Raw genomic sequence first — 23,689 nt, 5'->3', positions numbered from 1 at the left:
GTCAAAAACACTAAATTCCAATTCAGTTTTTACTCAGATTTCATATAATCTTTAAATTCTTTTAGTTTTTCTAAATTGTTATATAATAACATAGTTTATTTTATTACCCAATAAATTTTCTTTTTTATCTTCGAAATTTTCCATATCTTCTTCACTTTTTTGTTTGATTGGTTATATCCGTTTCGGAGCAACAAAACGCAAAGTTTTGGTTATTAATAATGTAAATTTGTTGTTTATTTTAAGAAAAATTAAACTCTGAATCTAATTGATTTGTGAAAACTTTTTTATAGTTTTCGGCCCACTCAAAAAGGTAGGATTCGAAATTAATTTATACAAATAAAAAATTTATGAGATTTTTATTAATTAACGAATTTGTCGTAGAGTGAGTTGTCTGGAGAGTTTATAATTTTTTTTACAAATAAATCTTATTTTTGTTCTTATCTAAAACAGGGCGTGATTTACTGAGCTTTTTTTAGTGAATCAGTTAGTTATCTATTGTTCTTTACTACTCTACTCCCAAACGTTTTTTAAATTTTTGTGTCTCATAATGATTAATTCTCCTGATTCAAACCACACTAATTAGATTAATATCCGGAAATTTTATTTTGAATTTGAGCACATTGAATATCTAGTTTTGAATCAGAGTTTAAGGTTGAACTATACTAAGTAAAAAAATAAATCGTTATTTAAAAATTCTGAAAAAAATATTATAACTTTTTGATGGCCTTATCAGCAATATATATAAATTTGAAATTTTTTGTCCGTGCCATTTAAAAATAAATTTAACTTCTATTTTTGGCCATTTTATTTTTTTATAAAAAAACTGTAGGGAAGAATTTTTTGATTTATTTTTGGCATATTATAGATATTATATATTATAGATTACCTACTTATGTTACTGTATTTTTTTTCATGCAATTTAAATAATGCGTTTTTTTATAAAAAAAAATAAAAACTATTGAATTTTGCAATCCGTTACAAATAATCAAAATGAGATAAAAACTCTGTGCTACTGTGTGTGTGAGGTACTTTTTTAATTCAGGAACAACATCCAATTGTAAAAAAAAACAATTTGTTTACTGTATTACTTAAAAATTCAATTTTTCTTTTTTTCGTTTGAAAACTTGTTTGAACGGCTTTCCGTCTGCACACATGCGACGGTGGTACATTTTGAAACTGGCTAGAGACATGCCATCTACGGAACGGTAGAGTAAATAGTTTTGAAAACTGTAATTTTGTAAGAGTAATTTTCTGTAAAAAGACTGAAAATTGCAGTTTCAATTTCAAATAAGAAGAATAATAATTTTTAATAAATTATGTAATATATATTTTGTTTGTTTCAATTTATTATATTATAGCTCTCATTGTGGCGTCACCATCTATTTATCTTTCTGGTTTTAGCCATTGAAATTAAAAAAAAAACAAAACAAAATTAATTGAATATTGACAAAAATGCTAATACCAAGAATTAGTTTTTTCAATCTGTACAAAGATGCATATTAGTCATAAAATAAGCAAATTAGGTGTAATTTCTTTTGTTTTATACATTCGGAAAAGAACATTTTTCAATTCTGAATTTCGAACTATATGAGAACGAATGGTGTTGCAGGACAAAGTGTACAGTTGCGGAATTAAAATTTCGGGCAGTATTTTTCTGTCATGTTAAAAAGTTTACTGTAAATTATCTCTTACTGTTATTATGACTGACATTTGACAATTAAACTTTATTTTTGCTAAACTTGTTAATTAAACAATTTATCTGTCTTAGGAAATTTATTAATTAAACTAAATGTAATTAAATCATCGCTTTGATCTGCTGCCTATCCATACCACAAATCACTATTTTTGAAAGTAAATAAGTTAAAATGACATAAACATGACAAGAGTAAAAAAAATAAGTTATTAATGTAAAGGTTATTTTAGAATTTACATTTTGAAAATGACAATACTGCCCAAAATTTTAATTCCGCAACTGTATCTGAGAGTAACTTTTTACATGCAAGCTGCGCGAAAAGGATTAAAAAAAAGATGTAAGGTATCGGTATCTACATTTTATTTTTATTTAACTTGTATACAATGAAAATTAGGTTGTTGAAAAACCTAGAAACATCTATACTTTTGGGTAATAAACATCAAGACCAATACCGCAGTGCGTGGGTCCATTACGTAGTAGTTTCATATATCCTTTATCTCCCCAATTTTCACCATATGAATTTTTAATTAACCAATAGTCTTTTCCATTTAAGCTGCCGTAACCAGCAACAACAATTTCATGATTGAGCATGTTTTTGGTTATTGATTGAGCACAGTCTTTAGTTTCATAAATGTCAGTACTTTTCCAATTACCAAAATAGTTCAAATCATTTTTGCTAATATAAATTGCTGCACTAACAGGGCCCTCAGTGGCTACTAATTTGGCTAAAATGTATTCTTTCTGTGTAACATCATCACTAACGTATCCGTATCCAGTAAGTTTTGCGACAGATTTTGTTTTATCATAACGACATTCTTTGTTTGTCTTAGCTACAAATTTTGTAGTTAGAATCGCTGTTGATGCCCCCATTCAACGCAAGGTATTTTAATGCTTCTCGGGCGAAACCACCATTGCAATCACCGGTAGGTGCACAATCAAGAATTTGTTGTTCGCTAAGTGTCGGCAGTTTCGAAGTCTTACTTTTTATATTTAAGCGAGCTTCCGTTGAACCAATCTATAAAAAATAAAATGAACATTAATAAAAACAGTACTTTTAAAAAAATCACTGAATTTAATACAATCTAGTTTTCTTAAGTAAACTTCTATTGATGTCTATTGTCTATCACTGATGGTGGTGGTGCGATAGGACAGCTTAATTAATCTTTATAAATTTGATTTAAAAATAGTATAGTTTTTGATGAACTGATTAAAATTTTAGACAATACAAATTTTTGGAGAAAAGGTACCTAACTTATTTCAATAAAAGAGGCATAAACAACTTACAGCTGAAAATGACCAGCAAGAACCACATTTGTTTTGATTTTTGACTTTCGACATAAATCCTAGTGCTCTCCAGTCAATTGCTTTTGGTATATCCGTGATGTTAATATGACTAAAATCACGGACATTTTCGTTAGACAACATGGACATATCTGTTGGACGTGAACACGAGATAACTCTTTCTTTTTCCTCATCTGTAAAGTCAGCAAGACTAGTAATGCCTAGTGTGAACTGTTCAAGTCCTTGGTCGTATCTTGCGTTATGTTCTTGAACGAATTTTAAGGTTTTTGCAAAAAGGTCTTTACGAAACGCTTCTTCTTCAGCGCCGAGATATTTTCGATCGTTTTCTTTCTAAACACAAAATTTTATATTTATAATACTGACAGAAATATGTATTATACTCACTTTGAAATTTTCCCATTCTACTCCAAGTTGATGGTCACTTATAGTAGCAGAGAAGGCATAACTTGCCAATGTCAGTATTATGAACAATTTCATCTCGGACAAAGTTTTGTAAACTAAGCTTTACAAACTTCTATTTAGGTTTTGTTTTTAAACTTGACTTATATATAGTTTTATACCAAAAAAAGACCAATGAGCGAAATTTGTTTTTATCAAGATAAAATTTTAATGGAAAATTGAAGTATTCAGTAGAAATATATTTTTCAATCAAATTAAATTTCATCATATTTGTTGATACTGCTAATTAATAGATGATTGCTATCAACAATTAAAGTACAGCAGGTAAAATGCGTAGAAATATTTTTTTTTCACTTTTCTGTTTTAAAAATTATTATTTTGCATAGGGGTATGACATATCCATTGATAAGTTTTATTTACACTTAATCAAATTATTACAAAATAAAAAAGAATAAAATATAAAGGAAAATAAAAATATTCAGAACAGCGCTTAGAATAGGTTGTGACTAAAAAAAATAACAAATGAAAGAATACGAATCAGAATAAGAAAAAAGAGGCTTCAAGTAAATCACAGAAAAAACAAAGAGATGAGGAACAATAATGAGTTGAATCAATTTTTGATGTGAGGAATTTCGAGAAAAATACAAAGAAAAAAATTAGAAGCAATAACAAAAATTAATGTGATAAAAAAAACAAAAATATTTAGGACGAATGTTGATTAAGAACGTTTGTTACTTAAATTAGTAAAAACAAAAAAGGATTGAAAACTTGAAAAAGATCGAGGAATATGAATTAGTTAGAAAATTAAGGAGGTGAATGAAATTATTTATTAAACAAAAATATCATTTCGAATTTTTTTCAAAAAAAAAATTGTAAAATTCAGAAAAGAACAAAGAATTATTATGCTATAACCAATTGGATTTAAACAGTCACCGTTATTTTTTTTAATTTTATAACGAATGAAAAGATAAAAAATACACTGGCCACCAAAATTAACCGGACAACTAAAATTATGCGATTTTTCACATTGCAATATTTTTGTTATTCTTAGTCGCATTTCGACAAATTTTTGTTCGTCTTAAAGAACGAACTTTGCAGAACATTGTAATTTAATTCAATAACATTTCTAGTTTTGTCTTGTAAATGTTATACCTAAAAGACGAGAGCACTGTTTTTTTACTTGCCTGTTCTTTTCTGAATGAGGACCAATTTGTTTCACCCTCTGGTGCCCCAGAGATAAAAAGCATTGAAAAAGCTAATGTTACAAATATTCGTTCAAAAAGTAGGCTGCATAAAAAGGTAGTTAAACCGAAAATTATTGCATATGTCTCTAATTACGTCTTTGAACACAAAAAATCTGAAAAACTTGGAACTTCAAGGGGTTACAACAAGTAAAACGGTTAATTACTGGAAGCTTCCATGCGCCTACTTTGACGTTTTGGCACATTCGGATTACTTAATACGAACAATTCATTAAAATTGGAAAATTAAATGTAATGCTTTTTTGAAGGTTTATATCTTTCATGTTTTAAGAATTAAAATTGTGGAAAATGTGGTATATAATTCAAAAAAGAATGGGCAATAATCTGAAATCTGTAAAGAAAAAAAAGTTTGTCTCTGTCGCATACCACAGCTCAGTATAAAAACAAGTAAAAAGGCAGTGCCTTCGTCTTTTGAGTATCACATTTAAAAGACAAAACTAGAAATGTTATTGAATTAAATTACAATGATCTACAAAGTTTTTTCTTTAAGCCAAACAAAAATTTAACACATATTCCAAAACTGTTCTTTAAAATTTTTAAAAATCTTTTCTTCACATCTTGAGAAGTTTTATAAAATGTATTAAAGCAAGATCGGCATCTACTCTCGATTATCAGAATTTCGATAGACTAAACTTTACGAGAGGGAACAGCCGGTATATTAAAAATCACCTTTTTGCATTAAGAAACGTTAATTTCTACTTTGGTTTAACCGAAATTTTGATTATCCGAAATGGGTGTAGTCCCGACCGTTTCGGATAATTGGAAGTCTCCTATACATAACTTGGTAGAAAAAAATTCTAACCATCCAGTTTTAAATAAAGCTTTCCTAGTTTTAGCATTTTTACTTAAAAATAGATGAACTACTTTTTATAATGTTTCTAAATCAGACTTGTCCCAATTTAACACATTATTAATTGTTTATTTTTTTCAATTATTTTAATTGATCACGTTATCAAGATAACTTTGTACCTGTTTTTAGATTTTAATTCCTAAAAATTTAATTAACTTATTATCATTAATTGAGTAATCGTAGATATTTATCTCTTCACTTTTGATGAATGAGTTTAAGATAAACATAAAAAATTAAGTAATTATTATTATTAATTATTTCGAAATCCTAAGCAATTATTTCGAAAAAGACATCAAACAAAATCATAATACTCGTATTACTAAAGCTGCTTTATGATCATGAATCGATTGCTATAGTGTTTAACGTTTTTTTTAACTATACCTGTACCTGCACATACTAAAAAAAGTATGGATACAATTTTCTGATTTTTGGTATTTATTTACCTCAATTTCAGAAAAAATATAAAACGCCATAGAAATATTTTATTTTTATTTAACATAAACTTAATACAACGACAATAAAAAGTCGTTACATAATTAATTATATGTGTTGGTTGTTGAAATAACTAGAAACATCTACACTATTGGATAATAAACATTAAGACCAATACCGCAGTGCATGGGGCCATTCCGTAGTAGTTTCATGTAACCTTTATCTCCCCAATTTTCACCATAGGAATTTTTTATTAACCAATAGTCTTTTCCATTTAAGCTACCGTAACCAGCAACAACAATTGCATGATTGAGCTTTTTTTTAGTTATTGTTTGAGCACACTCTTTAGTTTCATAAATGTCAGTCTTTTTCCATTTGTCAAAATTCTTCTTATCATTTTTGCTAATATGAATTGCTGCACTAACAGGGCCTTCAGTAGCTACTAACTTGGCTAAAAAGTGTTCTTTATTTTTGACATAATAAGGAATGGAGCTGTATCCAATAAGCTTTGCGACAGATTTAGTTTTGTCATAACGACAGTTTGACTTGTTTGCTTTAGCTTCATATTTGTAGTCAAAATCGCTATTTATGCCTTTATTTAAGTAAAGATAATTTAATGCTTTTTTGATCCAACCATATTTGCAGTCACCGGCAGCGATAGGTGAACAATCAAGAATTTGTTGTTCACTTAGCGTCGGTAGTTCTGAAGTCTTACTTTTTATATTTAAGCGAGCTTCTATTGCACCAATCTGTAAAAAATTAAGTACTTAAACTTTAATAAAAGCAACACTTTTGTGATTTTATAAATTGTAATGATTAGGTATTTATCAATAAATGGTGGTGGTACTAATTTGATTTAAAAATGAGTACAATCTTCTAAATAAACTGATTAAAATTTCAGGCAATAAAACAATAAAAGAGGCATTCAAACAACTTACAGCTGAAAATGCCCAGCAAGAACCACATGTGCTTTGATTTTTGACTTTCGACATAAATCCTCGTGCTCTCCAGTCAATTGCATTTTTTATGTCTGTGACCTTAATATCACTGAAATCACGGAAATCTTGACCTAATCTGGACCTAATCCTACGACCTGAACGTGAACCCTTTTCTTTTTCCTCTTCTGTAAAATCAGCTAGACTAGTAATGCCTAGTCTGAACTGTTCAAGTCCTTCGTCGTACCTTACGTTTTGTTTTTGAACGAATTTTAAAGTATTTGCAAAAAGACCTTTACGAAATGCTTCTTCTTTGGCGTCAAGATATTTTCGATCGTATTTTTTCTAGACACATTTTTTTATGATTAAAACAGAATAGTGTAGAGTTTCAAAACTTGCGCTCTTAAGAAAAATTTCAAGTAAAAAAAGTTACCAGGATCATAGAAAAATTGTTCTGTCTATTAAAAAAAATTGTTATTTGAGATTTTTTATGTCTATTTTTAGTGCTACTGGTGATTATTTTTTCATAAGAACGTTAAACATAGTTACAATTTAGAATACAGCTTCCTAGTTTTCTCTTCTCATACCCTACAGCAAAAAAAAAACATGAAAAATTATTATTCAAATAAAAATAAATATAAAATTTAAACCTCCATAATTCCGAAATTTTTATAGATAATTTTTTTTAACATTTTTTTCATGTTCCTGGTATCTTACCTTACATGGCATTTTTTCTCTGGGGCGCAAGTTCTGAAACACCCTGAAATATTTTATTAAGATTAAAAGTGTCAATTTTTTTTTGGCATTTGCGAGGCAAAGAGTAATTTGTGTAGCCGAGCGGATGCAATAAAATTGCAAGACAAAAAACTCACTTTTAAGCCGAATTAAACATACTATTTTTTTTCTAGTCGACAATAACATTTGCAAAATTATTGTATTTTTAAAGCTAGAATTAAATATTAAATGAAAAATTATTTATTTTTAAAGCTAGGAATAAAAGTGAGAGTTGATAACAATTTTTTTTCCTAGTATGTAATAAAAACCTGAATTTTATTTTTCAAAAATTACATTATACAGGGTGCGCCAACACTCGCGCCCCAGAGAAAATTTTCAAGTAAGGTAAAATACCAGGAACACGGAAAAAATTGAAAAAATTCTATCTGTCAAAAAATTGGGGCATTTATTTTTTGACATTTGACATTTTTTTATGAATCTGATGATCTTGTATATGTTTTTTTACAATTATTTAGTAAAGGTACAACAATTTTGTAATAAAAGCCACAAATAACATTGAACAGAGTTACAATTTTGGATACAGCTTCCTTATTTCCTCTTTTAATAGCCTATAGTAAAAAAACTTGGAAAATTATTTCTCCAAGAAAAATAAATAGAGTCAAAGTGCAAAATTTAAACCCTCATAACTTCATAATTTTTATAGATAAAATTTTTTTAACATTTTTTCCATGTTCCTGGGATCTTACCTTATATTTTTCTCTGGGGCGCGAGTTCTGGCGCACCTATATAATGACATGTTTTAGTGCGGCTGTTTGAGAAAATACATATTTTACTCACTTTAAAATTTTCCCACTGCGATTCAAGTTGATAGTCACTTATTGTAGCTGAGATGGCATAACTTGCCAATATCAATATTATGAACAATTTCATTTCGTACAAAATTTTGTAAACAAAGTTTTAGTAATAACACTAATAATAATAAAGCTAATTATAAATATGTAGAAATACATTTGCAAAAGGAAGCACTTAGCGAGCTGTTGGCCTTATAATAAATGATATGAAAGTACATCTGTTAACTGATTAAATACTGTTACGGATTTATTTGTTTATTAATTAGGAGTACTAATTATTAATTATCACATAGAATAGAATATTTGTTGGATTTTCCAACGTGAATAAATTAGGGAATTATAGGGAATATTCAATAAATTTGTTTTTGTCTCACCTGTTCATTATTTATGCATAATGAACTCTGTTTGCTGTCTATTATGAAGAAATTATACAACGTGTCATTATTTCATCTAGTCATCTATGGAATTTCTTTACATACATATGTCAATTTTTCTGTGCCGCTCTACTCTTTTTAAACTATAGTATAGTTCTCTCAACAGTGACAGCTGTCAATCAAAATTCTTTAACATTTGAGTTTAAAATGTATCTATCCCTATTTTTTAAAGCGGTATTTTTTATTTTCCTTAGCGACTAGTTGAAAATCATTTTGAAACACGATGTACCTTAGGGTAATAGGGGTCGCTAAGGTTTTTACAATTTATTTGCCAGATACTTATCTACTGTGTATTATCTATTTTACTTAATAATTTGTTTTTCTCGGTTACCTACATCATTTTTGCACTTTTCTGTTGGTCAGTTTTTAATTACAAGACCGTAAACATCTTGTATGCAGGGTGATTCACGAGGAATAATGAGCCTGACCAAATTCTCTTTTTTTCACTTTTTTTTTCTTTGTAAAGCAATTTCCGAAAATGTAATGGTGGTTGCATCGAGAATAAATGTAATGCTGGTTGCATCGAGAATTTGGTCAAGCTCATTGTTCCTCGTGAATCACCCTGTATAGCCCTTGGGCGACTTTTGCGGTGAAGCATAAAGAAATATTGACATAAATAATTTACAATTGTCTAAAATTCACTTGTTTTTATTTGTATATTGCATGATCTCATGATCAAATAAATGTGTCACCGAAGTCGACTCTCAGGAACAAGAACAATCCATTTTGGTAAACGAAAGATAAAAAAATGTGTCGGGTTTAAATTGTGTTTGTGATCGTCCAAAGATAGCTTAATGTTTTCACTTTAATATAATAATTAAATAGACAAAGTCTGTCCAAATATACTTTTACTCTTTTGACGACTTATCCGATATTTAACTGTCATGAATTTTATGGGGGCTCAGACTCAGATAATTTTTTCTAGCCCCCCATAAATAAACCCAAACTCCTAAACAAAACCTTTAGTTGCCGTTTTAGGCCCGTATTCCGAATTTTATGCTCAGATTTCACTATTTGCTTAACTATGCAAAAATGAATAGGTGTTAACCAGGAGTAATAGTTTATTATTATTAAAGCCATACTACTAAATTCTCTGTTAGCTCTGTTAAAGTTGTAGAAAAATATTAGCTAAACTGTTAGGACTAGCCACGATGTGCTTGGTAAAAGAAAAAACAAGTTTCTAGTAATGGGTACTATCCCGAAACAGGTATTTTTTTTTAAATAAAAGTAAATATAGGCAGCACAGAATACAATATTGTAGTGTGATTGTGCCAAATTCAGTTTACCTACTGTAGCAGGTCTAGCATATATTTGAATTTGATATTATCAGAATTTATTTTATAAAGCGTTTTTTATTTTAATAACAAAATAAAAATAGTTTTGAAACACTTTGTATACAAATGCAAAGAAGAAAACTGTAACAAAGCGCTTGCAATCAGGCAATTTTGTAAAGAGAACAACAGAGTGTGCTCTTGTTATTATTGATTCAGCTTAATGTAGTTGGAGTTGTGCGCATTATAAAGTCCTTTAAAAATGTTTTTCCTAAATGTGATTTGAAATAACATAAATAAATAATGTAAATAATGACAACGTCTTTCACAACCGACCCTAGTAGCAAGCGCGTCGTCGAAAAAGTGCCCCATTTACGTCAATCCCAAACTGTCAAATTTATCTAATCGAAAATGACTCAAAATTGACAGATTTTAGCCAAATCGAGTTAAAAATGGAATTACTGCAGCATTCGGTGTAGACAGTTTCATCCGTAAGTCCACTCCAAGCACACCCATCGTAAAACCCAACCAAATCCTCTTCAGTTCGAGCAGTCATGTTGAGCAGTTGTCAGTAGACCCACCTCCGAGGATGGGGGGCTCCGTGAGTCAGGTGTTCCAGTCTGGAAGCGCATTGTTGTCGAACGGCCACGGACACAAAGTATCTGACTCGACGAGACAAAAGGTACAAACGATTTTCGACGCTCTCAGAGCCAACCCAAAGATTGGAGTACAAAGATTAGAGGGGCTGTTGCAACAAATACCCAAAGTAAGTTGTCTTTGCACCCACAAAAACAAGCATTAATCTCGTTTTTGATGATAGAATGAGAATATTTTGGCCATACATGACGAGGCGGGCTATAACCTGCTGCAAAAGTGTGTGGGGGCGAATAACGTGGAGCTAGTTCGGTGGCTGTTGGCTCGACACACCGCTGCTGATGTCAATAGGTTTCCTTGTAGTCTTCCGCTTCATATTGCTTGCTTAAAAGGGTACAAAAATCTATCCAAATTCAACAGTTTTAAATGATATCATTTTTAGTCATGATGAATGTGTGGAATTGTTGCTGAAACATGGGGCTAAAGTTGATGTCGAGGCTCGAATGTGCTGGCCTGGGGCCCACAGTAGCAACTGCGAGGAGAGGGGAAAGTACAGTGAGTTTATTTTTTAACGGTTTTGCTTTTAATGTATTTTTTATGTTTAGTTATAGGAAAAATTTACTAACGTATTTGCAACTATTTATAAACAGAAAAGTGTTATGACATATTCATTAATTATTTTTATCTAAAACATACGAACGTAAGTACTAGAATTTCAACATATTATTATGCTATTTAACATATAAATCAAATGGTTTCAAACTACGGTGTAGTGATAAATTAAAATCAATATCTGAATCAAAATAAATCAAATAAAAATACTTACGAATTAATCACAAAGTTTATTGCAAATTATGATTAACGTTAATAGTTATTAATAGTTAATAACGTCATAATAGTTACTGTTCACTTATTGAGAGCTGTTGAATAAAAATAAAAATATGCCTTCTTGTAAACTGTTTTCTAACACCAAAACAGGCCCCCTAGAACTATGGGTAGAAGATGTAATTTGTTCCCAAGAGAGTAAATTGTCTCCGGACAACTGTGTAATTTTTTTCTTAAACTTATTAGTTGTCTTTAGTGTTAGAAAAAATGATATGTGAAATACAAGAAGAAAGTTAATTTTCGTCCCTTGTCACAAGTATGTAATTATTTTTCATAAGAAGAGGAATAATGATACTTTTGGGGCTTTCTTTACATACAGGGTGGGCCAGAACTCGCGCCTCAGAGAAAAATGCCATGTAAGGTAAGATACCAGGATGTAGAAAAAATTCTATCAAAATGGAAGCTTAAATTTTGCACTTTGACTCTATTTCTGTTAGAAAAATATTTTTTTTTGCTACAGGTTATAAGAAGAGGAAGCTGTACCCTAAATTGTAACTCTGTTTATCGTTATTTGTGACTTTTATTGGCAAAATTTTTGTACTTTTTCTAAATAATTATATACAAGATCATCAGTATCATTAAATAGACGTAAAAAATGTCAGAAAATTAATGTCAAATTTTTTTGACAGATGGGATTTTTGAAACGTTTTTGTATGTTCCTGGTGTACTTGTTTTCATATCGAAGTAGTCGTTGAAAGGGATCATTTTAAGGTGGCAATCATGCGAAAATTCTAACAATCTTAATTTTAATCTTCCCTAAAAATATATATATTTTTTCAAATAAATGTGTACTCCAAGTAGCAAAAAATAATTAAAATTAACAACGTAATTAACATAGCGTGGCACACATAACGATTTTTGTCATTATTGATGTAATTAAATTTGTTCTGAATAACATTAATGACATTTGTGTGAATCGGTCTTTAAATTAAAGTTGCATTTACAACCTACTTGACGCACATTAATATGAAAAAGAGTATATCTTGTCTTACTTGAAATATTTTTCTGGGGTGCGAGTTCTGACGCACCTTGTATTTGATGTTTTTATTAAAATTTAATTTGATCATTACTTTTTTTTGTTAATTGAAGCTGTTTGCAAGCATTTTGACTATTATTTTAATTAAAAAAAGGATAGTTTTTCGAGCGTTTTTATTTTCTTTACGCAGATTTAAAATTGATTAATTGATCGTTTCACAACTTTTTTGTGAGATGGAAGGGAATAATTTAGTTCCAACCATTGTTCAACACATTGAACAGTTTGTGATTTTCACAAAATGTTTAGGTTTTTTTGAAAAAAAAAGAACAAAAAAGAAATTGAGAAATTTTATGTAGGTAATTATAGTTTATTAAAGTGCTATGAATTTACTGCATTTCTAAAACCGCATTTTCTAATGTTTATTTTCTTGACACCGAAAGAAAAAACCACTGGAAAACAAAGTTAATAATAATAATTTAAAACTATTATTACTTGTAATTAATTAAAACATCATTAGATTTATTCGAAAATCCAAGACCGGGGTAGGAATTTTTAACAATATTTTAATTTGCAGTTTTATGTTAATAAAATTTTGCATTTCAGCGTCGGCCATCCAGCAAGAAGAGAACTGCATTGAGCGCGAGAGCCGCGACCGTCCTTCCAGCAAACTTCAATCAGCAATTTACTACGCTTTAGACGGTGACCAAGTAACTATTTTGACGATGTTATCGCAAAGAAGCGAAGACCCATGGGTGCAGTCTTATGTCTCAATTTTGCAATTAATAATTTAGAATTTTTTTAGAACGGTATTTTCCGTGCGAGAAAACCTCTTCTTCATGCCGCATGCGAACGTGGAGCTTGGCGCTGTACTCAATTCTTAGTTACCGAAAGAACTGACGAAATCCATATTCTAAAGGATGAATATTATCCAATCCACTACGCTGTACTACACGATAGCAAGTTTTTAGAACTTTTAATCAGTTCCGGTGCTGATACCACAGTCAGGACGTGTACTCAACAGATGACGTTGTTGCATGTTGGTGAGTTTTCATTTTAGTAGTGAAACAATCCACTGAAACGAAAATATTTTCAGTTCTTCTGGTGGCACACAAATCGGCGGAAGATACAATGTCGACAATTCGATTATTGTTAGACCACGGATGCAAAGAATTGATAAACACACCTGATAGTTTAGGAAATACACCTTTACATGCGCTTATAGTTAGATATGCCCTTGAGGAAGCCCAATACGGGTACGATAAATGGAAAAAATGGGACGTTTTACATTTGGTTAGGTATTTAATCCAATCTGGTGCTGGACAGTCAATCAATCATGCGGGAAATTCGGCTGTGGCCTGTGTTTTGAGGCATATTCGAGACTGGGAAGTTTGCTACGACTTACTCAACATGTTACTGCATGAAGGAGGTGAGTTTTAGAAGACTATTTTAGCAATCGTTTGTTTCTCAACTCGTATTTTAATATACATTGGATTGCGAGCAAATATTTTAACCACTAAGAGAATTTGTTATGAAAAGTCGAATTGAAGACCAAACAAATTCCGTATCCAAATTTTATTTTTGCAATTTCCCCCCTATGATTTTCACGAGCCGTTCAGTGTGTCTGTTGGAAGTAAAAATATCAATGAAAATAAATTGCATTGAATGTTGATCGTGAAAGTTTTTATACAGAAAAAGAAACTTTTTGTCCAAAAAAATTATCACTTGTTTACACGTGTCAGTTTAGTTAGTTGTTAATGCGCTTTCGGGTGAATTGTGCACATCGATTTAAAATCAAATTGTTAATCAAGTCATTATGGCCAACTACTCAAACGTCAAATTAACTAGTGTACGGACATCACTTCCAAGACCGATTTTCACTAAATGTTTGGGCAGCGATCATTGAAGATCACCAAATTGGACCCCATATATTACCTCAACGTTTAACTAGTGCCGTTTATCTGGATTTTTTTGAAAATGTGTGTGCGAACGCAAGCTTCCCTAGACCGAAGAGTACAAGTGTGCATTGCCAACGAATGACCACATTTCGAGCAATTTTTTATAATAGCAAGTATTGACCCACTAACATTGACACTGATCTATCCTAATGTAGCGATAATTTTTTTGTCTTTACGCTGTTTACGTTCCAAAGTTTTTTCTTATGAATGATTGTAACCATCGTATTAAGACATAGGCGGGGACGGGTTTTCAGCCTCAATTTATTTTTAATTTTGACTCAGAAATGACGTGCTTTCGACAAAAGTTGGAATAACTATTAGTGGTTAAAATATTTGCTCGCAATCCTCAAACACCCTGTAATATTTTTAACTTTCAATTTTAGGCGATCCTAATATGGTCGGTAGGGACGGTTCAGTGCCTTTAATGGTCTGCTTAGTTCCCTTAATAAATAAAGATCCGCTTCATCATTTCACGCATAGCATGAAGGTGACGATTTGTGGATTATTTATCGTTAAAATTTCTGATTTGAGTTGTTTGTTTCAGGTGTGTTACTTAAATTGTATCAGAATTTTGCTGAAAGAGGGCGCCAATCCTAACTGTAGTTACAGAGCCAACTTGACACCTCTCCACGTGTTAGTTTTCACCGTATCGGAAAACATAACGTTGAATTGCGACGTTCAGAAAGAGCTCAATTTTGAATTCATAAAGAATTTGTTGGTTCTTTTGCTGATCCACGGTCTTGATCCGAACGTAAGGGTTAGCATGAGGACGCAGCATATTTTACAATCGTGTATGGATATGATACAGAATGTCCGCGACTCGAAAGATATCCACTACGTGTACGACCTTACGCTTACTTTGGTACAATACGGGGCGAATCCCGACCTAATTTTGAACATGTCCGAAGCAATAAAGAACCATCCATTGCATCTCCAGTCTATATGGAAAACGAAAAACTACATCTTGTACTATTACATAATGCTTATATCGCGTAAAGAGAATCTCATAATGGATCCAAACATGAGTTTTTCGAAAATAATCATGTTATTTTATTTTATAATGGAGCACAAGCCGTTATTTGAATGTTTGAAGATTTTGCACACTCAACAGTTGAGTTTGGTACCGGGGAAAATGACTGAGCCGTTGACTTGTATTATTAGAGATTTATATAAAAGACCAAGAAGTCTGAAACAGATCTGCCGCGTTAAAATACACAACTGTCTCGGACGTAGACCGGGACTTTACATTAACAAATTGAATCTGCCCAATCAGCTGAAAGATTATTTGTTGAATTTTGAACCGTAGATCTTGATGACTCGAAGACGTTCAGGATTTCTTCTAATATCGTTTTAGAATTAAGTGGCGAATATCTAAATGTGACCCTCTTTAGCCCAGTGTTGTACATGTTTCTTTAATTCCTTAATAATTTTGAAAATACTCGTCAAGTCAATTATCAAAACGTATCAATTGTTTGACTTGTTTCTGGCGCTAGCTGTGATATGTTAAAAAATCCTGGACGCCCTTGAGCCGTTGTTAGTTTTTAAGGGAGATAATATACTTGTGATTTCTTGTTAAAATTTCTAAATTCTAGTAATCGTAAGTGTTCAGTTGAAATGGTACAATTGGGGTCGAATAAAAAGCAAGGATGTTGTAGAACTACGACTTATGATATCTTAATACGCTTTTGAGCTGTGTTCGTGTTGAACAGGGTTTTGTGCAGATTACACAGTTTTTAAATGAATCACTCACGCTATTTAATTCCGTGGCTCTTACGTTCTAAATACACTGGACACGGTTTTGGTTCCATCACTCGGTTTTTCTTTGACAATAAACATTTAGCTCGGTTTGTTGTAGGAATCTGGCAAAGTCCTATGCTATACAAAATATCAGCTCTGTAAATTTAATATATATGCCAAATATTATTAAGAGCTAAGTATAATATATAAATTGGATAGTATATTTTATGTTAAGATTTAAGATTATGTGATTTTATTGTTGAGGCATATTGGTATCATATTTGGATAAAAAGTATTTAATAAAAAATGTCTATATTGAAACGGTTTTTGCTTCCTTTCGACATTAAGAAAATATTTCTTAATTTTGCAGTTTTTATTGGGACAGTGCCCCCTTCTATTTCCCGGGCGTACCGCCACTGGTAAGATTCAAGTGACAAGTTCGGGTATTTTAACTATCTATCCTGTGTTCAAGGCACAAAATAGTGAACGATTTTACTTAATGTAAGCAAAGTGAGGCGTTATTGAATCGAAATTTGCTTAATTACGTTTAAATTAGCGCAATTAATTTTGAAAAAAACGTGTCAATTCCCCTTGCCGCTAGATGTCGCTATCGAGTGCGCATGCGCAGAGCTGTGCAAGCCAATGGTAACCGTATATTCATCACAGCCCACTCTGCCGTTCACAAAATGTCACTTCTCTTATTTCGTTTCGCCATATTGGTCGTTGGGTGCGCATGAAATCGTCGTCCATTTCCCTTTCATGGGCAAGTTTCGGCGAAAAAGTACCGGTGCATAAGTGTCCAAGTGCAATTTCGATTTAGTACATAATAAATTCGCGATAGCCTGTGAAACAAAGTTTGTTTTGTGTGTGAAGTGTTAGCGACAGAACTAAAAATGGCGTGCGCTACTCTGAAACGTTCGTTGGATTGGGAGCCCGTGTTGGGGGGCCGACCGGCCAAACGCAGGCGCTGCATTCCCTTCTGCGAGAGCCCCACGCACAGAGACCGGGCTTCGCCCCCTGCGACCGTCGCCTCCCCCAAGCCCAAGTCCGTCTTTCCCGATGTCGTCAGCCAAAAATTGACCCCTGGTAAGTGGACAGGGCCGGCCTAAGGGCCGTTGCGGTTGTTGACACTCGGATTTATCAGCTGATAAAGGAGTGACGTCCGAGGGGCTTTCGGCCTCCGTGCTAATTGCTTATCTTCGTTAGAGCATCGTGATTTTAGAAATTGAGGTTATCCGCTCGTGTTATCACTACGTTTTAGGATATTTTTGCCAATTTGACGACTCTGGGTGCGGGTATATCGATTTTGGGAACGGAGGGGAGTTGGGACATTAAATTTTATAATTGGGGCTTACAGGGCCTCTCGCTTTGGATGTCTAGATTCGATTGGAGTTTTATGGGAAATTTCATGACCGATCGAGGAATACATAAATCTTCCACGATTTGAGTCATATAATTTCGGTGCTTTCATGGCTAAACGTAATCATGAAAGATACTTAAGATTTTATTGTGATTTTTATAAGCTTGAAGATAAAACTTTAGGTTCTTTATACACACTTGGGCTTGCGGCTAATGAAATTTTGGGTTTCTAGCCTGTGGCTCACACATTTCTTTGTTTATTTACGGTCGACAATCGTAATTCATAAAAAAATTAATACACACCAAATTGTTAAAAGTGTTTTTTTTAACGGAAATTCCAGGTAGTCTTTAATGTTGGTACCACTACCACGTTCAGTTACAGTAATTTTAATAAAAGAAACACGAAAATAAATTAAAAAATCCCGATTTTTCAATAAATGTCAGTTAAAAAAAGTGTCAAAAAACACAAAACACAGATTCTGAAACTAATTTGTCTACATTAGTAGTAGACATGTCAATTTCATATCTTCCATCTCTATATTACTATTCAATGTCGCCAACTTAATTTCACAGTCCACTAATGCAAAATATTTGTCTAAGCATTTTTGAGATTTTTCTAATTTAAGCTAAAAACTTAGTGATTAAACATTAAGAAATTTTGTAAATGTAAGCACATTTTTCACGTTACATAAAAACATACTCTACATTTTTTTAAATAAATTTTGTTTCCGCTACTTTGTTTTATAGTCAAGTGTGCTTAAAAGCCTTTTTAATGAAGTTATTAAGGCTTGTACACGTTCTCTTAAAAACAAAATAAATTGATCTCATATTTTACATGAGGTTTTTACCTTTAAAGCTATTTTTAAATTTCAGACTCGTTTCAATAATAATCAAAAAACATAAAATGTAATTTGTAAAAGTTGCGAGTAATACAAATAAATATTTCGTAATGTTTTTTAAAATCTCGCAAACTTGTTTGGATCACGTGTAATTGTAATTTTTGTTGATTTTAATTTTGTTATTGTCTTTTTTTATAAATGTAGTCACAGGTGTAAGTGATATACAGGGTGTTTCAGAACTCGCGGCCCAGAGAAAAATGTAAGGTAAGATACCAGGAACATGGGAAAAATGTTAAAAAAATTCAATTTTTAAAAATTTCGAAGTTTCAAAGTTGCACTTTGACTATTAATTTTTGTTGGAAAAATAATTTTCCAGGTTTTTTTGTTACATGCTATTAGAAGAGGAAACAAGGAAACTGTATCCTAAATTGTAACTTTGTTTAATGTTATTTTTGGCTTTTATTGGCAAAATTTCTGTCTCTTTACTAAATAATTATAGAAAAAACATACAAAATTATTAGTACTATTAAATAGACATAAAGAAATTTCTTGACAGAGAATTTTTTAAACATTTTTTCATGTTCCTGGTATCTTATCTTACTTGAAATTTTTCTCTGGGGCGCGAATTCATACACACCCTGTATTTTTCAAAAATATTTTGTTCGCTTGCTCTATTGTCTTAGTAATTGATTAAAATCTTAAAAAAAGAACATGTTTTGTTATTTACTTTCAATTGCAGTGTATTTTAAACTCTGTACTTGACATGACTTATAATAAATCCATTGTAAACATATTTGATAAATTTACTGTTTTGAGTATAAACTGTAGATGAAGATCAAAAATATTTGTGTTTACGATAACAAAATAAATCATTTGATTACGGGGTTGGGTTTATTCTGTTTAAAATTATAAAACTATAAAATTAATAAAACTTGAAATTTAAATAGTCCTCAAAAGATTTATTTTTAAACACCAATTATTTGAATATCTATTGTTCTAAATAAGGCAATTTTACTTCCTGGAAAAATATTAACGCTTATCTTTATACTTTGAAGGTTTATCAACATTATTTGAGTTTACGTTCAGAATGCTTTTAGTTCGTAATCTGGTCATTTTTCAGAGTATGTAGTTGGTAAGTCGTAAAGATGGGTAAAAGCTCATCCCGACTTAGAAGGACACCTGTGTCCACTTTCCACGAAACTGGCATGCATTTTACCGAGGGTTTTACTGAAAACTTGAACATTTATGGTTTTCTAAATTGAATTAAATGTACTACTGTGTGAACTAAAACATTTCGAGGTGTGTTACAGGCATAAAATGTTGCTTTGTTGTTCAAATTTATGTATCTAATAACGCAAAACAGGCAATGCTAATACGTTAAAATGTATGTAAATCCGGCAAAAGTGTCACCGTGTCCAACCATCTGCAATCATAAATTATCAGCTAAAATGCATCGAGTCGAAAAACAAGTTCAGTTATTTGGAAATTTTATACTCAGATGTAGTCCAAATGCAAACTCTAGAAGAGATTTGAACGGTACATCCGATATTTAAATTTACATTTTCATTAATAAAACTTGGCGTGAATCCGCTATTCTAAATTGAAATTGATGGAGGAAAATGTTTTGTTTACCTAATAAATATTTGAATATATGGTGAAATGTTGCATAAGAAAGTGTTTCCTTTTGAATTGTAGATACGTACTTGACTCAAGTCGCAAGTTTAAATTTGAATAAAGAAAAAGATGCCCAGCATTATTTTACATACATAATTAACGACGGGTATAATTAGTACTTTTCTCTTGAATAACCTGGATTGTATAATTTGGGTTCCAAGTGTCGACTGTCTTAAAATTTCAACAATGAGAATTTTGAACCCGGATTTAAAAAAAAATGTCACTTTTAATTCTGGGTCTAGGACTTTTATCATTTGATATGTAGCTTTGATTTAAAGTATTTATCGATGGTAGGGCAATAATTATTGATAAGAGTGTAGAGGGATTTTGTATTAGTCATATTTATTTTTATTATGTTAATAAAATCACTACCGGAAATTATTTTTGTTTTATTATTGGATTATTTAGATTATATTTGGTAAACAATCGAAATATTTTTTTATCAGATGAATTCAGCAACAATAAATTAATGGTCGTTTTTATTTGAGTTTTTTATATTGCCTGTGAAAATTTCGTTGCACAGGCCATCTGTAGTACCTATATTTTAGAAATGATCTTTTGAGAAACTACAAAGCATCCCTGCTGTGTCCCCCCGGGACATTTCGTAACGAAACTCTTATAAAATCACCACAGCTTTCACAGTGGTATTTCATTCCCTTTTTATCTCATTCTAATCAATATGTTATCATGTCTTTCGGACGTAACTAATGTGTTCGTTTCTTGTATAATTGCAGAATACATGGCAGAAAACATCAAAGCCGAGTTACGAAGGTTACAAAGACGCAAACAGTTACAGTACAGCATGGAAAATTCGGACGGAAGCAGTTCGGGCGGAGAAAATTCCGAATCTCCTTCACGCTCTGAAAGAGCACTTTTTACATTTAAACAGGTTCGTAATGCAGAGGTTTTCGTAGCGGATCTTGTGCTTATCTTTCGTTTTTCTTGTTGTTTCCAGGTTGGTTTAATCTGTGAACGTATGCTCAGGGAACTCGAGTCTGAAATTAGAGAGGAATACGACAATGTGCTTACGGGAAAGCTTGCAGAACAATACGATGCCTTCGTCAAGTTCACGTATGATCAGATACACAAGAACTACAGCACGGCCCCACCTAGCTGTGAGTATTTTGCGAATTGGCGGTAAAAAATTAAACAATTGTGAAGGTTTCGTGAAGAAATTGAAGTTATTTTGTGAATTAATCGATTCGGAGTGTTGACAAAGCGAATATAATTCGGTTTTGGTTGAAAATAATTGCATCACGATTGAGTTCTTACACTGCGTGTAATTTTTTAACATTTCGGTTAGAATACAAGTATTTTAGTGAATTTTGTAACGTAGATTATGCTTTTGTTATGTTGAATAATTAGTTTGTTGTGATTCACTGACTTTGACATTGATAAAAAATATTAAGTAGAAATAACTATTATACAGTAATTTCATGTATTTATTTTCTACTGAATGTAATAAACCGCAAATGTTGCGGAAATACATTGTCGAAAGTTTCTGTTTTATATTATACTTACTGTGTTTTGTTTCAGATTTATCGTAAGGAAAATTCTGACATTGGCAACGTAGCAGCGGTGTCACAAACTAGCCACTAAACAGTCGTTACTATCGTTTATACACACAACATTATACAAAAAGTCGTCAGTCAGCAGGATGCCTTAGAACATAACCCGCTCTCCTTGCCGGCAATTTCTTTTGTACATATTTATAATATATCCCTATAAAATATTTTAAGATCATCTGTATTATCTTACTGGAATTGAAACATTAGTTTTGTCTGTATATATCGTTTTTTATAGTGCTACCAATGCGGTGTTGTAATCGATAAATGTACGGATTTGGCTGTTTGGTTTTTGTTTGTTTAACAATGATGCCAACTGTATGATTGTCATGCCCGAATGAAATAGACTGCARATCCCAAAATCATCGTTTTCAGTAATCATCCTACAGTTTTTTCTTTTACTCGTCTTTTGTTATTTAACATTAAAAACAGTCTCATCGTTAACAAAAAAATGCCTTAAATTTGTGTTTCCGTGTAGTGCGAGCGCGAACATGGATGTGAGTTTGTGTGTTTCATATAAAGTAGGTTAAGTTCTGATTTAAAGACCACAATTTTGCCATATGTGTGATGGTGTTGATATATATTTTTTCTATAGTTACGTTCAAACTATATAAGTGCTTCAATTGTATCGACGTTATACCAGGACTTAGATCTTAAGAAACTTAGAGAAGATATCCAGTCGATGGTCTGTCGTTTACGAAACGTCAATTTAATGAGATTTTCTACGACTTTCTAGTCAGTTTCTGATTTTATTTTTGTTTGCGAAACTGATTGCGTTCAACAACCACTGTTTGTTTTGTTGTATTTGGTTCGACTTGGTTACATTTAMCAAATAGATTAGTTATAAATTGTACGTTTTTATATAAAGCGCAAGGATATTAATAAATGTATATAGATTTCGCTGTGAGAGAAGTACTGCTTTAATTTTTAAAGCTGTGTTTATAACATGGGTCTGATAATACCGGCCTTAACTAACAACAYTCTTGAGATTGTACATATTTATTCAATTAATAGTATTTTTAAGTTACAAGTACAATAAATAAAACAGTGAACATTTAACCACTTCTCATTAAATTGATTCAGTGACGTTACTTTAGTGTTCAGTTGCGAATTTTGCTCTTTCGTTATTAGTAAATGAATTAGTTTATTTTTTGTTTTTAGTTTAGTGCATGCTAAATTTAAGTTGTAGCTTCTTTTTTGCGTTAGGTAACTGTTATGACTAATAATAAAACAAATAAAATTTAATTTGTTTGTACTTTAGCATTATTTATTTCTTTAGTCTAGATCATACGCAATATTTTGTTGTTGATCAATCGAATATTATGTTTTATATCAATCGATCCTGATAAGATTTCTTATGTTTAATATGTTAAGGTTTAATAAAAAATGGTCCGCTCCCAGCCTCTTGTTTTACCTCAACACAATTCTGAACAAACCTAAAGTAGATTTCATTTAAATTGGCATAATAGGTGGCTATGGAATTTCGTATTTAAGTTTGTAGCCCTGCACATGTTCCTGTTATAACAGCTGATGGGGTTTTTGTTTTTCTTTGATTACTTACCTACATGGTTTATTGAACTGACATGACTGACATTTGTATTCGTTTTTTCAGTGTTTTCGTTGTTTGTTCGTTATTCCCACTACTTTCTCAAATTTTAATTAAAACTAGTTCTCTTCAGATTTAAAGTACTCGCTAAGGTATGTTTGAAAACATAATGAACTTCTTTTTGTTATTCCTGTTTTAGGAATTTTAGGTTAATGGAATCAACTATACCAATTTGAATTAAGCCAAATTACTTTATCCAGGGCAAAACACCATTTTTCAGGCTGCAGTACGCGAAGCTTCATTTTGTACAGATTTCTTTTTTCCCCTCCGATCGCAACAACTTTACCATTGTTTAAAAATTCAAAATTTTGTCCTACATTTTTAATGACAAAATC

The 23,689-nt window shown here is 31.4% G+C and overlaps 4 protein-coding genes across 5 annotated transcripts; 2 read left to right on the top strand and 2 right to left on the bottom strand.

The window, feature by feature from the left end:
- Positions 1 to 2,147: 2,147 nt before the first annotated feature.
- LOC123013300 (cathepsin L2-like) lies at positions 2,148 to 3,491 on the bottom strand. The gene is made up of 3 exons (XM_044411741.1): positions 3,380 to 3,491; positions 2,978 to 3,325; positions 2,148 to 2,708 (listed from the first exon to the last, which is right to left on the bottom strand). The coding sequence occupies exons 1-3, from the start codon at positions 3,470 to 3,472 to the stop codon at positions 2,520 to 2,522; spliced, it is 630 nt and encodes a 209-aa protein (XP_044267676.1). The 5' UTR covers positions 3,473 to 3,491; the 3' UTR covers positions 2,148 to 2,519.
- Positions 3,492 to 6,072: 2,581 nt separating this feature from the next.
- LOC123013261 (procathepsin L-like) lies at positions 6,073 to 8,637 on the bottom strand. Its single transcript, XM_044411688.1, has 3 exons — positions 8,446 to 8,637; positions 6,877 to 7,218; positions 6,073 to 6,687 (listed from the first exon to the last, which is right to left on the bottom strand). The coding sequence occupies exons 1-3, from the start codon at positions 8,536 to 8,538 to the stop codon at positions 6,082 to 6,084; spliced, it is 1,041 nt and encodes a 346-aa protein (XP_044267623.1). The 5' UTR covers positions 8,539 to 8,637; the 3' UTR covers positions 6,073 to 6,081.
- Positions 8,638 to 10,376: 1,739 nt separating this feature from the next.
- Positions 10,377 to 16,632, top strand: LOC123012690 (ankyrin-3). Of its 2 annotated transcripts, XM_044410763.1 has the most exons (9): positions 10,377 to 10,655; positions 10,708 to 10,930; positions 10,985 to 11,151; positions 11,201 to 11,313; positions 13,223 to 13,371; positions 13,422 to 13,659; positions 13,713 to 14,045; positions 14,958 to 15,061; positions 15,119 to 16,632. In XM_044410763.1, exons 2-9 carry the CDS (start codon positions 10,754 to 10,756, stop codon positions 15,878 to 15,880), a joined length of 2,043 nt encoding a protein of 680 aa, XP_044266698.1. In that variant the 5' UTR covers positions 10,377 to 10,655; positions 10,708 to 10,753; the 3' UTR covers positions 15,881 to 16,632. The 2 variants fall into 2 exon arrangements, with proteins under 2 accessions (XP_044266698.1, XP_044266699.1); XM_044410764.1 differs by having other exon boundaries at positions 10,377 to 10,930.
- Positions 16,633 to 16,977: 345 nt separating this feature from the next.
- LOC123012691 (akirin) lies at positions 16,978 to 23,148 on the top strand. Its single transcript, XM_044410765.1, has 4 exons — positions 16,978 to 17,397; positions 20,918 to 21,072; positions 21,139 to 21,298; positions 21,720 to 23,148. Exons 1-4 carry the CDS (start codon positions 17,205 to 17,207, stop codon positions 21,728 to 21,730), a joined length of 519 nt encoding a protein of 172 aa, XP_044266700.1. The 5' UTR covers positions 16,978 to 17,204; the 3' UTR covers positions 21,731 to 23,148.
- Positions 23,149 to 23,689: the final 541 nt, after the last annotated feature.

This window comes from Tribolium madens, unplaced genomic scaffold (assembly GCF_015345945.1).
Source record: "Tribolium madens isolate multiple individuals breed KSU strain unplaced genomic scaffold, Tmad_KSU_1.1 Scaffold_96;HRSCAF=242;Tcas5.2_LG5, whole genome shotgun sequence".
Taxonomy (NCBI): Eukaryota; Metazoa; Arthropoda; class Insecta; order Coleoptera; family Tenebrionidae; genus Tribolium; species Tribolium madens.
The sequence above is the reverse complement of the archived record's forward strand: the minus strand, read 5'-3'. Positions and strand labels throughout refer to the sequence as shown.